At 33.6% G+C, this 15536-nt stretch overlaps 1 protein-coding gene across 13 annotated transcripts in view; it reads right to left on the bottom strand.

Moving 5' to 3' along the window:
• Positions 1–1261: 1261 nt before the first annotated feature.
• The window catches only part of LOC126752552 (sodium/hydrogen exchanger 6), a 28484-nt gene continuing 14209 nt past the window's right edge, over positions 1262–15536 (bottom strand). For 4 of the 13 annotated variants that reach the window (XM_050463449.1, XM_050463452.1, XM_050463455.1 and 1 more), the window contains 4 exons: positions 15363–15502; positions 12826–12934; positions 12319–12486; positions 1262–1684 (listed from right to left, as the gene is read on the bottom strand). In XM_050463449.1, the coding sequence (XP_050319406.1) occupies positions 1607–1684; positions 12319–12486; positions 12826–12934; positions 15363–15502 (495 nt within the window). In that variant the 3' untranslated portion in view covers positions 1262–1606. Of the gene's footprint in view, positions 6978–10813; positions 10926–11355; positions 11374–12318; positions 12487–12825; positions 12935–15362; positions 15503–15536 lie in introns of those variants that run through there. The other 9 variants (XM_050463451.1, XM_050463457.1, XM_050463454.1 and 6 more) reach the window with 6 other exon arrangements.

Below are 15536 nucleotides of genomic sequence, written 5' to 3'. Positions count from 1 at the left end.
GAGTCGATTCGGCGCCGTTCACAGCAACTCGGACTGACGTATGGAACGACTTGACACATTTTACGTTGAGATCTTAAATTGAAAGCGTACAAAATACAGCTTGTGTAAGAACTGAAACCACTCGATCTTCTCAAGCGACATCGCATCGGTGTATGGGCTCTTGAAAAGTTTAAAGAATATCCGATTTTGTTCAGCGATGAAGCCCATTTCTGGCTCAATAGGTATGTAAACAAGCAAAATTGCCGCAGAGAAACCAGAAAGAGATTCAAGAGCTGTCATTTCATCCAGAAGAAACAACGGTTTGGTTTGGTTTGTGGGCCGTTAGAATCATCGATCCATATTTCTTCAAAAATGATGCCGCTGAGAACGTAGCCGGCAATGGCGACCGTTATTTGAGTGATGCCTGAAATTGAAGCTCGTGGTATTGGTAATATTTGGTTTCAACAAGACGACGGCACTTCCCACACATTGCATCAATCAATGGATTTATGGAGAGAACACTTCGGTGAGCATACAATTTCACGTTTTAAGCTGGTCGATCGACCACCAAGACCGTGTAATATCACACCGTTAGAGTTTTTCATGTGCTCATATGTAAAGCCTTAAGTCTATGCGGGCCTCGGAGCAAAACATCACGCGTGTTATTCGCCAATTACCAGTCGAAATGCTCAAACGAAACATCGCAAATTGGACTCAACGGATCGAATATCTGAGACGTAAGTAGATGCGGCCAACTTTTGAAAGTGATAAATGCCAAATAATGTTCTTTCCAATGATAATTAACTTTCCCCCATTCAATTTGAAGCTTCTGTGTTTTTTTAAGTAAGGAACCTCGAAATGGATCACCCTTTAAAATATCAAAACAAGTTCCGTTATTAAAACTTTTATTTGTGAAGGGTGTTATAGCTTTGCTGGAACCGAAGTTACCTATTTTTCTTGTTTTTATACAAATATTGCGTGTCTACAATAAATCAAATTACAAGTTGTTTTTATTTTTATTAAAAATCATTTATTTAATTTTAGCGAAATTTTTAACAGTTGAACAAAATAGTAATATAAGCAGAATATACCAAAAATAATAGATTGTGTAAGCATATGGTTTGGAGATTTCCAATTATGCGTGGCTTTCTGCGCTTTGTGTGGCAGCTCTGTGAGCATTCCTCTCGTATGCGCTCAGATATTCTGTTGTCCTTGAACTAAAATTACTTGCGAAAAATGTGGTTGACAGGAAGTTGACATTTCAAATATTTTTTAATTATTGTTTTTTTTTTTTTTAATTTGTCTAGTTTTTATTATTTCTTCATAGTTTCATTAATTTGTACAAAATTTGTTTATCTTTTTAAGTATTCGTTTGTATGTATATGATTAATATATGCACTATGTAGACATTAATCAATCGTATTTGTAGCTTAAAGCAAATGAAATACATTTCTCTTCTTGTTTTTATGTAAAATTTTTAAGCACAAAAAAATATCTGTATTTCACAATTAGCGATTTTATTTAGATTTATGTATTTGTTTTCATATTAAGCAATTAAGAATCGAAACAAACATATTACTTGGAAAGGCTACATATAGTTATAGACATAAAAATGTTTTCAGTTACTCTATAAATTCTTTCCATAGAACCCTAATAGCCTAATGCGGGTCGAAACGGGGCTTTGCACATGTTCCATTATTTCCATCTGCATTTGCTTACGCGCGATTTGTGGCGTTAAGTCACGTGTGATTCGTATTTGTTTTTTGTTGTTGTTGTTTTTAATTTAACGTTATTAGTCGTATGTATGTATATTATATATATATGTGTGTTTATTTATTTTATTGGACAATCAACAATTAAATTGCACCGCATATTTAGAAATAAAAAAAGAAAAAAACAACGATATGATTAATTGCCGAGTATTTAGTAAGTATTTGCATACTAAATTTTTAAAAATTATTGCTAAATATTGAATAAATATTCTTGGTACTTGTACTTTTTTGTCTAATTTTTGGGTTTGTTTTCTGTACTGCTGGTATGAGAGTGTACGAGTGATGTTGCTGGTTCAATGAAAACAAGAAAAATAAATGGTATATAAAATGATGGCGAAAAGGGAATCAGGCATCGAGTTTGCTTTTCTAATTTTAACAAACAATAATACATATATAATATAAAATATATATTTCTTTGATTATTATTTGTTTTTAATTGCTAAAATTCACATGCTTTTTAATTAATTGATAAATTAAAACGTTTAATTCTCTTATTATGCTTTGATATAGAAGTCAAAAAAGTCTGGAACACATAAAATGCACAAAGACAATTTTTACTGTGTAAAAAATTATTCAAAATCAGAGTTTTTACGATTTGCAAACGCTGTTAGTCGCTTACAACCACTATATGTTAGATGTGATAAGTGTTTTAAAGCGCTAGTGTGAAATTAAAAAAAAGGCTATAGGTACCTTTACAAATAACATACTCAAATTTTAAATCGATATTTCAAATAGTTTTGGAGTTACAGCTCCATCAGTTTATCTTTAAAAGGAGGGTAAGGTTTTCGTGATAAGAAAAACCTTAGATTGTCAAAAGTATGGTCAATAATATAAAAAAGGTTCGAATAAAATTACTCAATCCATATTTAAGAAATAAATTCGCAAAAACGCGTTTTCTCAAAACAAAATTTCACAAAAATGCGTTTTTCTCAAAACTAAATTTCTCAAATTTACTTGAGTGATTGTTTGGAGACAAATGTTCTGATCGCTATAAAATTTTTTAAATATTCTGTACTCGCCCCTGTGGGCGACCTTCTAGTGATCAACCCTGCTCCGCAATGACGGCAACCTATGCTGATGATACTGCACTGCTAGCATCAAGTGGTAACCTTACTACTGCTTCCAGAAAACTGCAGATGCAATTGAATGCTCTAGGAACGTGGCTCACCAAATGGAATATTGGCATTAACACCGAAAAGTGCGTACAAGTAGTTGGTAACCCTAAAGCACAAAAATTGCCCGCAACTGGCTTTATAAGGCCGGTTGTTACCGACAAACACATGCGCAACAAAATATTTGGAGATTACAATTGAAGCAGGCAAGCTTTTCAAAATAAAGTTCTGCGGGCCCTCATGGGTGTTAGTTTCTATGATGTCGAAGATCATGTGTAACTCGAAAAATATTTGATTTTTTGCCTAAAAATGTTTACTGTATATTAAAATTTTAAAACAATTAAGGCATGATTTTTTTATTTCAAAAAATAGTCTTTTTCAGGTTGTCACACTAAGTGTGCCCCTGAAGCGTAGAAAAAAAGAAGATGAATTGTGTCTTCATAAAAAAGACGGCTTCGAAGAAATAAAAACAAATAATAGTAATAAATAAATCAATTCTCTCTATCTAAAATAATTTTTGTGGGAATATTAAAATAAATAAATTGCTTTTCAATTTAGTATCTTTTACTAAACACTGAATCTGTCATATAATATCTTAATTTTTTAGTGGGCCATTATAATATTACGAGTTTTTCTACATGCTATAACTTTTAATATTTCAATGACCCTCTAAAAAAAATTAAAAATCATATAACAGATTCACACAGGGGTAAACAAGTGACGGAACCATGACTTTAGAATTTCCTAATCATAAACATTAATTCTAACATTAGTTCACAAGGAAATGTGAAGTTGAGTGTTGAGATCGTTCAAAATCTGGTTCTTCTGCTAGAATTTCACGATAAGTTCCGTAAATGGAGAAAGCGCTGTTCACATAAATATTTAAACTCAAAACCGACTTACATAAATCTGCAGTGGTGTTGTCACCGTTAATCATTAAGTAAATATGGATAGATCACAATAAAGTAGATACCAACAGAAAATATTTCTCCGGTTAAACCTGGCGCTAAATAGACTAAGGATCTATATTATCGACAAAAATTTTATAGATCGCGAAATAAGGTCGACAGCGCTGAAGATCGCACTCTTACATGGTAATCATTATGCTTACAGAGCAGGTAGGTCAGCTAATTCTACTTTGTATCTATTAACCGCGGAAATTCAAAGTTAACTTGACTATGGGGAGGTGATGTCATGCGCCTTCTTACATATCGAAGCAGCTTTTGACAATGCGTCTCATGCAAGTGTGGCAAAAGCACTAGAAAAAAGAAATGTGGCAGCACGAGTAAGCAAATGGTTAGAGGTCACTTGGCACTAGGATAGCTGAGACCATTGTAGGGGATGATAAAATTCGTCTCGGCACGACAAAAAATTGGCTTATGAGCTCAAATATTTGGGTCTCACTCTTCGGTGGAAACAGACCACGATCAAAGCCACAAAAGCACTCATGGTATGTAATCGCCTGGTTGGGAAATCCTGGTTCTGCAAGTCAAGGGTTATCAGGTGGACCGAAATCAATCATACAGCTAAACATACAATGCTTCAAATAACCAAAGAAGGGTTTGACAAATTTAAGGTAGTCTCGTCCCAGCAAATGAAGACCTTAAGTGATGAAACATCACTGGTTCTTTTCCCGAGCGACAGCTTTACCAAAAGGTAAGGCTGAATGGAATAGCTCCACGTTAAGGGATAGCACTATTAAGTGGTACACTGACGGCTCGAAAACGTCGGAAAGCATTGGTGCAGTTGTCGCAGTGTATAGAGCGGGTTAATAACTTCATTATTCGTTACCAACCTCATCTGGGGGCCAGGTCACAAGTATATAGCCGATAATGAACTGGTTGGCGAGCTTTCCCACTCTGCAGCTGCTACTAGAATTGTAGGACCGGAATTATGTGTTGCGATTGATCTTTATACCATGACAGAGCTACTCCACAAGGAGGAGAAAGTGAACAAAGAAAGTATTGGCAATAGCTCAAAAAGTTTTTGACGGCTGGTTACAACGTGACTAGGCTTAAAAGTGTACTCAAATTCACGAGAGAAAAATTGCGGTTACTTGCTGCATTTTACACAGGGCACAGTGATCTAAAGAAGCAAATATTTAATATGAGTATAGCCGCTTGTCCAAACTGCCGGTTCTACGACATGGAGCCTGAAACTCCCGAGCCTCTGATGCTAGACTATACGGCAGTTTGTAGACGCAGAATCAAAGCCTTTGGGCCTAGGTATCTGAATTGGGATCACATCGCCTCAAAAGCACACTATTTCTATCTATCTTCTATATTATCGAAAAGGTAAAAATTCCAACGAAATTCCAACCTATTTACTTAACTGAATGGCAAGTATGACCTGTATCTCGACTGAAATATGCTTTTAAGCTAATTTTACATCTATTGCCAATTGGTACTTGACCCCTACATCTCGATTAGGAAATTTCGTTTTCGGTTTAGAAAAAAAGTCTATGACATCACACTCGTAAAATGGCTGTAAACCAGTTTTATCGGCTTATTAGTAATTATTATTATTTTTCCAGTAATGTTTAGGGTTTTGCGCTCTTTTTTCGCGTATACAAGCATCACGTGACCCCCATTCTCAGTTTCCTTATCGAAAATATGCTTAAAATACGGAAGATTATATAGTTTAAATTCATTAAAGATACAGATTTTATCAAAGTTATAACTGTTCCGGAACGTGAAGCTTGGAAAAGTTTAGAGTTCACCGTCGAAAATTTCCTAGGCAAACATAAAACAGACTCTAATTGCAAATATGACAATCAATCAATATAAACTATCTCCGCAATCATCTGGAAATTTTTTCGGATAATTTAAGAAATTATAATGAAGAACAGAGAGAAGCCCTACCATCAGGACCCAAAAGTGATGGAAGAAAGGTAGCAAAGTTGCTGAGATCGTCACATGAAGGTCCTTGGATCCATGTTTCCAAATAGGGATCACATTGCTTCGCTAGCACCTAGCAGTATATTGAACTTTATTAATATGTGATTTAGGAGAGGGTATAATAGACCTAATGTCGCGGTGCATTCCTCGTTTATCAATCTAATCTAATCAGGACCCAAAAGTGATGAAAAAAAGGTAGCAAGGTTGCTGAGATCGTCACATGGTGGCAGATTACTTCTGGTCCCTAAAAAAATTTTCAAATGAAATGTATAAAAGAAATGCTCTTAAAGGGCGATTTATTGAAATATAAAATGTATTTTCTATATTTGTCTCTCTGTTACCTTCAATGAATCCTTACATATAACTCTAATTTTTGATCATGTTTTCTGATTTTTGTGATGTAAAAAATAAAATAAAGATTTAAAAATAACGAAAACTCGATCATCGATCTTAATCTTAAAACTGGGCAACAAAATTACTGTAGACCAGTGTAATACGTCACTTGTAAAAATATGGACTAACTGTTCCGTGTTTATATATGTACATATGTATTGTGAGTCACAAAGTTAGTAGCCCAAAAATTAATTTTAAAATCAACTGATCAACATTTATTGCGAAATTCTCTAAAGTTGTATGTGAACCCCACTTAAAATTTACTACAATTTTTGTTCTTTAATTTTTCTACAATTAAACATTTAAAATTAATTAAATTCAAACAAGTCTAAGAGTAAATACAAGTAATATAAGTTTAAATTTAAATAGTAAATAAATCACAATTCAGAACATATACATATATAAATAAATATATATTATGTATGCATGTATATGTCAAAATATTATTTTACTTTTGAAATTGTCTTTCATACTCTTTTCCACACAATGTACGTGTATATATATGAATAAATATGTAAATTATGTAATGAATAACATCTTAATAATAAATAAATAGTAATAGGTGGATAAAATATTTTAGCCAATAGTTTAATTTGAGTATAACTAGAAATTTGATGTGGTGCTTGAGAACAAATAAGTGCAGAAACCCAAATTCAAGCTAAACACATATGATTTTGTTAACACCCAAAGGAGTTTGTGTACAAATAACTAATGAGAAAGCAAATATTTTTTTCTCTCTCTCTCTCTCTCGCTCTTTTTGTTGCTATTAACAACTACATGTGTTTTTGTTCTTATATGTGATGAGTACGGAGATCGTTCTCACTCTGCAAGTAAGAAAGAAAACAAACATTGAATAGAAAATGAATAAATTTAATTAAACAAAAAACACTTTAAAGCGTTTTCAACGTTTTGGAAGGTGTAAGTGAGGTTAGTTGACGTCCAAAGAAATTTATGTAGGTTAGTGACAGAGAGAAAAAAATGTAATCACCGCATATATAGAGAATATTAGTAATTAAAAAATTAATGGAAAAGAAGATCAACTTTCTACATTGAATTTATTTTGCATTTTGCATTGTAATTATAATCCCCAAAACCAGTTTTTTATGTAAATTATTTTTTTGATAAATTTTAATTAATAAATTGTGAAGAAAAATTTACTAACACATACATATCGTCACCTGAAGTGCAAAATAACGTAACAACATTTTTGGAAATTTACAGTGGCATGAATGAAACACGAAATAAATGGAACATGAATGAAACAAAATTTTAATATTGGTTAAAACTGGTTTATATCTGACCGCAGAACCAGGAAATGTGGAACATATGTAATATTATGTACATATGTAATTTGAAGTAGTGAAGCGTAATCAATAAGACACTCAATTTCGAATTTTTTGATGATACGTTATTTTGCATTTCAGGTGACGATATGTATATCTACGTACATATAACGTTTATGCCAAATTTTACATTTTGAGTACTATACAAAAAACAAGCCATCTTCGATTCGCCATTTCTCCGAACGCTTTGTGAAGATAAGAGCAAAACAAAGTTATACAGTTGCATTCAAAACAAGAGAGTCTATGAATACCTCACTGAAATTACATATGTAACAGTTTGCTGTTCTGTCTCTATGTGATTAAGAGAGTTGCATGATCGATTCGATGCACACTAAATTCAGGCAAATTAAAGAAATCTTGTCTACGCCAAATGAGAATAAATGCACCTAAATTATTGGATATGTTTTTTTTTGCGGAAAGATTTTTTGATCAAATGTTTTGTTGATATAATTGCCTCTAACAAAACTTCTTACACTTTTTGGAATCTGACAAATGTAGTGTCCTACAAATTTCTGTCTGCTTTCATACAACTAATGGATTGTATGAGAACTTTTTGAATGGCAGAATCACACACAATCACATTAGAGGTTTGTGCCATTGCCTGTTAAGAGAAGCGTTGAGTGAGCTCCGACCGACTGATGGGATTTTTTGAATGACTACACAAGGTTAAAAAGCTCTGAAAAGCGTTCAAATTGCCAAACGACCAAGAATATGAAAATAGTGCAGCAATATTCACCTGATTTTTGGCAAAGATGTGGCTACTTGCTTTATGTAACTACTTAACAATCTTTTGAAGAAAAACTCGCTTCATTCATCATTTCCTGAACCAAGTCTTTTGAAAAAAAGACAACGACATTTAGAGAAATAGAAACTTTTTAGAATAGTAGGGGGGGGCAAAGAAATAATTTCTTCATAAATCGTTTCCAAAGAGAAATATTATTGGTGCTGGACGACATCGTAGACAAAACTTCACGCTACATTGACGATTTGTTAAGAAAATGGGGTTAAAAGCTCAGAATTATGGGAAAATTATATTACCAAGCTGAGTAATGAAACGATGAATCGGACGGCTCACAATATAAGATTTCAACCAATAATTTTTATAACCAGTTTCGATTTAGAATATACCTTACTAGAGTTTGTGATTAACGCCAGGTAGATCGTAGGCCTAAATCTAGAATTTAAATTTGTTGCGGTTTTCCCATGTCAGTAGATACTATTCATTCATGTTTATTATCGGCATCGCAAAACTCTTAAAATAATTCCAACTGTAGTTAAGGAAACGGTTTGAAAACTTATTCGATTTTTCTTTAAAAGCCAAATCTAATATTATAAGCCTAAAAATATCAAAACTATTGGTAGTTAAACTCGATTTACTGAAAGAACTAAAAACCACATGTTTTTCTATAGTTACTTCCCTGTCCCTGTTACTACATTTGTAGGTTAGGTACATAAGAAACAATTTTTTGGTGAAGTTCTTTATATTTAAAAGCTTTAAATTTTGAACGAAATAGTTTGAAATTTATAAGTTGATACTATTGCAGTCAAAGACATCACATATATAAATCTGTATCCCTAGTGAATGAGAGTATTTAAAGACAAAAAATTTAAGGCACTACTCGATGAAAAGTAATGCAAAATACAAAAATTGCACGCATAATATTTGGTAGTCATTAAAAGCAGCGGAATATACTCAAAAACAAGGAAACTTGTGGTGCCATATGGATTGAAGCCAAGAGGCGTTGATAAACGGTTTTGTATACAAGAAATACTGCTGAAGGCTTCAAAAAGAAGACGTTTCAAAAATTGTCATCATTCATTCTTGTCTGCCAAGCCGCGGCAATTCTTTTGGAATGGAGTCCACCAATTATCAGAAAGATGGGAAATTTGCCTAATAAAAAAGTTTTCTATGCAAGGATTTGAGTTGGATAGGTCAGTTTATATGGCAACTTGTATATTCCATAACTGTCCGTAATTTTGATAAATTAGCAGCTTCTTGCCTAGGACATGGCGAAATTTTAAGTCCATAACTCAAAAACTGCGGGACTAGACCGATTATATACAGACGGTTAGCGAATCGATTAAGCTCGTCCCGCTGATCTTTGATACTTGATAGGATCTCCGATATTCTTTTTGGGTGTTGCCAACATACTTAATATAACCTGCTAAGGCTATAAAAAACCGCACTAAAATAATTATACATTGTGACAAAGAAGTACACGCTTTTTGGGATGGCCTTCTGCTCCTTCGGTGAATTTTTTTTATCTCAAGAAAAAATCAAACGGAGCCAATTCAGGTGAATTTGATGGTTGATCGAAGGCATTCATTGCATTTTTTGCTTTAAATTCGGTCACAATCGTGGCTCGATGCCATGGTGCATTATCATCGAGTAAAATCCATGAATTTCGATGAATGTTCTCAGATGAACCCCTCAATACGGCCAAATAGAACTTCTTATTGACCGTTTGTCCCTCCGGAACAAATTCATGATGCACCAAACCACGAATATCGAAAAAACCAATGAGCATCACCTTGATTTTTGAGCGACTTGTTTATGGTTTTTTTTCAGTTTATCGCGCCGAGTCGAGCAAGAACGCGTTTTACTTATCCATCAAAATCATTCCGATGACTGTTGATCTTTTAAAATTGTTAAACATTTTCAAGCACTGTTAATATTTTTATCATAAGACCCACATCTCCCGGATGTAAGTATGTCTTCAACGATCTCTCGACCGTCTTTGAAGGCTTAGTACCACTCGTAGGGCTGAATCAGCGTAAGCCTTTTCCAACATTCGTAACGATTCCGCACACGAAAGTTGGTTAGAAATACAAAATTTGCGACAAATTCTTTGTTCGATATTTTTATCCACTATAAAAATGGGAACACACTACTGAGGTGTACCGACTTAAGCAACTTCCGGGTGCTTTTTTGTCACAATATATACCCTTTGGACAGTAGTTAATTTAAAATATATTTGAATTATTTCAGTCCATATGTAAAAATGATTATTTGACAGCTATCCAACTTTACTTTACTTTAGTAAAAAGTATAGTTTATGTGATACCTTTGACCATGTTAATGCCGAATGAGGTGTTAAACTGATAAAAAAAACGAAACGTTAGGTTTTTAATACATAAATAAAATAAAATATAGAAATAACTGTGTATGCATGCACCTTACGTAAGCAATTAGTTTGAATTAGGGTTGCGTGTAGTATTCATGTCTGTGTGTGAGTGTATATGTAATAAAATAAGTGAATTGGTGATTCTTAGTACAAGTACAAGGAATTTTTTAACATTTAAGCATTTAGTTATACGCCAAAAGGTTGGTGTTTTTGCGTCATTTTTGATTTTGATTCACATAAAGTTGTTAGTAACCAAACTAAGATCCGTTATTAATTGATTAGCTTCATTCAGAAAATTCGTATGCTGTGCATGACGAATTTTGCGATTTTTTTTCGTTCGGATTTTGTGTTGCAGTAGTTACAAGTTAAACATATATTTTTGTTGTTGTTGATATTATAAATAATCATACAAGTAATAATTTAATAAATCATATATAAATATAATTAATATGTAGAATTGTTATTATTTAAGTATTTCAATTTTGTTTTTATTTTGTTTTTGCATAACAAAGTTTCCATATGTGGTGGGTTATTCGACAGAAAAAATACAGAAATATAGCAGATGAAAAAAAAAAGAAAATTGTTTTTTAATCATAGTTGGGTTAATTTGTTTACGTTTTATTTCACATGCAAAATATACATAATATTTATTTCATAATAAATAACAACAATAACAGCAACAATATTAACATAATAAATTTAAGTAAGTACATAAGTTTTGTAGAGTGATAGTAAAGTCTGTTACGAGATTACTGCAAGTAAGCGTTGAACGCAAAATAAAAACGTTGTTAGTGAAATAAAAATTTTATTACAAAAAAAAACAAACAGGAAATTGCACGAAAAAAGTTGGAGAAAAAAATTAATTAAAAAAAATTCGAAATAAAAAAAATTAATTTAAAAATATTGAGAAAATAAAAAAAAATTAACTTGAATGAATTAAAAAAAATTAATAAAGTTAATATTGAAAAAAAAAGTTTTTAAAATATTAAACAAAATTAAGTAAATTAATTAAAAAAGTAATTTTTGGAAAAAATAAGTTTTCGAAAAGTTAATTTATTAATGAAAAACTAATTTAATTATAAAACAAAAATAATTATAATCAAATAATAAAATTTAAACAAATAAAATTGAAAGTGCTTAAAAATAAATGTAAAGTTCGTTGCATCTTTTTATAAATTACAAAAAAAAAATCAAATGAAAAGTGTAAAATAATCTACGATGTGCAAATGTGTGGCCAAATGTCACAGCAAATAAATTTTTTTTTTTTTTACTTTTTTCTTTGAGAATTTTGTTTCAGTTTTACGCTAACGAATACCACAATACCTTATACACACGCCTTAACCTTTTCAAATATTAATGTGAATAAATTACTAATTCAATTTACTCCAATAAGACCGCAATTAATCAAATAAATATTTATACAATTTACTAAAAATTTCAATTAATGGACAGAACGGTTGTTCGTGGTTATAAATTTCGTTAATGTTAACCTTGGCTCTCAGTTAGTCTTAGTTACTACATACAATAATAAGCGCGTATGTATGTATGTACGTATGTATGTAGTATATGTCAGTACAAGTTACATATATTTAGGTTGTTATGTAGATATATATGTAAGTATTTACATAAGTAATTCAATCACGATTTTTGTAGCTAGCAAAGAGGCTGCGATCATCCGCGACAAAGCGTATACTTACACGATTGATCGAGTTGCGACGTGGACCCATGCCGGCTGAGCCGCCACTACCACTACCGCTGCCGCCATTTAAGCCACCTGCTGCGCCATTCGTTGAAGATGCACCGAAATTCTCATCATCAATGCAAATATCCGAATCCGAGTCGGAGCGCCGCAAACCGCCCCCGTCCTGAGTTGTTGGTGTGCAGTAATTTGCCATTTATACAAATATGTGTGTGGCAGGCATTTATGTATGATGTATTCATATACAAGGTGGATGAATCGCGCGTCAATGGTGCATGCAATGGTATGATAAGAAATGCAATGAAGTTGGGTCATTTGTAGTTGATATGTGCAAAAATCGGAAATGAAAAGAAAATTCGAAAAAGTTGTACTGCCAACAATAATACCTAATGTAATTGTAATGCAAATATTTCCCCCCTTTAAAATTATTTGTTAGTATATATGTATGTATGTATGTATGTGGGTCTGTATTCCAAAACGTATTTGTCGCTATTTACACTCGTACCTGTGTAAGTTGCTCGGTTGTGGTGAGTAAGCGCGCCACGGGATTACAACATACGGGCAATGTTTCGAGCAGCGTTGGACGTGAATGCGTCAACAGCGGCTTCATATATCTGTGAAAAGAAAAAAAGAAGTAAAATGAGAAAAATGTCAGCTTTAATACCCTTTAGACAGATAGATAGAAAATAATTGAGGTTTTGCATTCCGACCTATGGTCTATTGTGCCTTCTCCTATATCACATAAGGCCTTGAGCCTTCTTCTACAAATTGTTGGGTAATCTAGAATCTGGTGTTCGGTCGCAAAACCGGCAGTTTGCGCAAGATACTATGCCCATGTTGGATTAGTGTTTCTTAATCCTGCAGTGCCCTGTATAGAGTGCGTCAAGGCGACGGAAAATTTCTCGACGGAGGTTAATAGTATCTCTAAACCCTGCTACGTTGTAAGCTCATAGTAGTAACTTGGCGTGGCGCATTTCTGTTGTCTGCTGCCAATGCCGTTCTCGCCTCACGCCGGCAAGGCCCTTTATGCCCCGGCGCTCAAATCAGGTGTTCCCGGTTGCAAATTGATAGTCGGTTCAGCCTTCCTATTCAATCCTCCACTAAGAGCGATTTGACTTCATAAGCTGATATAGCTATTCGTGCCGCGATAGTCAAGCGACATCCTTAAAATATACCTTTTGCAAATAAAAAAGTTTCCATACAAAAACTTGAAACTATATACTATAAGTATACGATCTTTATTCGGAAATTGTTCAATTTGCTTGGGTAGCAATCACATAGGATCAAATGGACTCGCATGAACATGGATTGACAAACAGTTGGTGTACAGGAACGCAACATATGCAAAACAAAGAAATTTGGAGGTGAATAACTGATGGATTCTGGAGGTTTTCACGGAAATTAGCTGCATGTTCTTCGGCGTATCTATGGTATAATAAACATACCGCAAAAATTGCAAATTTGCGATTTTGTGATATTGGGATGTTCGACTCGGCCTTCCAATTTCCCATATTTTTGACACCTTTCTGCACCTTTAGGCCATTGAAAAAGCAAAATTTTGGCCAAAATGGAATATCCAAAGACTGTAAATGAATTGTGGCATAGTAAAATATAATTCTAAATATTACTGAGAACCTCATAAATAGTATGCCAAAAAGGATGGAGGAAGTGAAAAATTCGCCTGCTGGCCACACAAAATATTAACATAATGTGAACCGAACTTTTAAATCAATAGACAAGTGTTCAAACTTACATCCATTCAAAATTGAGTATTTTTAATGTTTAAGTTTTTGAATTAAATTATTGGTTTCGAAAGAAAATTTAATAGCTTTTTGAATGTACATATTTATAATTTTTATATGCATTGTATCTAATAAAATTTCTGAGGGTTAAGAGAAATACATTTATTTTCCTGAACGGTTTTGTCCTTTACTTTATATATTTTAAAGGATCCCCGACGATCTCCTTCGGATGTTACAAAGTTCGTGGCAAATTTAATATACCCTGCTTAGAGTATAAAAATTGTTTACCAGAAAGTAATTTTCTTTTAATTCGAAGATGTTCGTTTGTGTCCAGTACAAGCGGGTCTACATAATATAAACGAACACGAATATAAATTATTCGGCCGAGAATTGTATACTCTGCATAAACCTTAACAAATTCTTTCTATTAAATTATTTGGAGAATGTCGCAAAAATTTTGAGCATGAATCACATACAAATCCTAGAAAATTTCTTCTTTCAATACACTACAGCAATAAGCAACCTCCGTTTGGCCTCTTGGCACCAGTGTAGATATGTAGTTACTCATCGGGAGGAATATCTCGAAGCTGAAGCCACTCGTGGCTACTTTTTCTCTGCTCACAAATGTGGATGTTGGTGGCCAGAAGAAAAAGAGGAACAGTGACTTTTTCTCGGATGGGTAGAAGCTAGGAAGGATGGGAGGAACTCTCCGCCAATCTTAGATTTAGGCTATTGGACCACTGTACTGTTTTTCAAACAAATGTAGCTGCTATTAAGGTGGCGGTAGACTTACTGCTACGAAGTGCAGCCACATCCAGGGAGGTGAGCATTCACTACGACATCAGAGCGGCAATACGAGTATCTCTTCTAATTAGAAATAGCATAAAGCTACTACCATTGGTATATTTCGTACTAGCACTGCATCAATGGACCTCGACGACCCGTTTCTGCGCAACTGCTAAATCTTTTTCGCCCAGCGTAGAACACATAAAAACTACTAAACTACTTGTCCCTAGCAAAGTTCATCTTTCCGCAATCGTAGGAGTTTTTTACTGGACATTGTTCAATAGGCATTCATGCAGTAAGCAAACATCCAGGCACTTTCTGCTCCATTGTCTAACGTACGCAAAATTGAGGTTGAAACAACTCCACAGTCTTACCTTCGGTGAACAAGGAGACTTTGCACAAACTGGTATTAACCGTCTCATTACGCTTAAAGCGCTTTGTCGATTTGTAAGGGTCTTGTGATCTCTTAAATAGGAGTTTTAGATAAAAAACAACGAAGTCTATATCAACTTACTTGGTATCGAAATTTCCCCATATTCTTGCCAAAAATGCCTTCTCATTGCGTTTGACATTCATGGCTGTCTGTGCGCCGGCATCGCCAATACCACCAGCTCCCTCAACGTCCACGTCGACATCCTGCAAATATGCATCAGACTAGTTTTTTAAATTCTAGTTAACTCTTCGACAG

This window comes from Bactrocera neohumeralis, chromosome 3 (assembly GCF_024586455.1).
Source record: "Bactrocera neohumeralis isolate Rockhampton chromosome 3, APGP_CSIRO_Bneo_wtdbg2-racon-allhic-juicebox.fasta_v2, whole genome shotgun sequence".
Lineage (NCBI taxonomy): Eukaryota > Metazoa > Arthropoda > Insecta > Diptera > Tephritidae > Bactrocera > Bactrocera neohumeralis.
The sequence above is the reverse complement of the archived record's forward strand: the minus strand, read 5'-3'. Positions and strand labels throughout refer to the sequence as shown.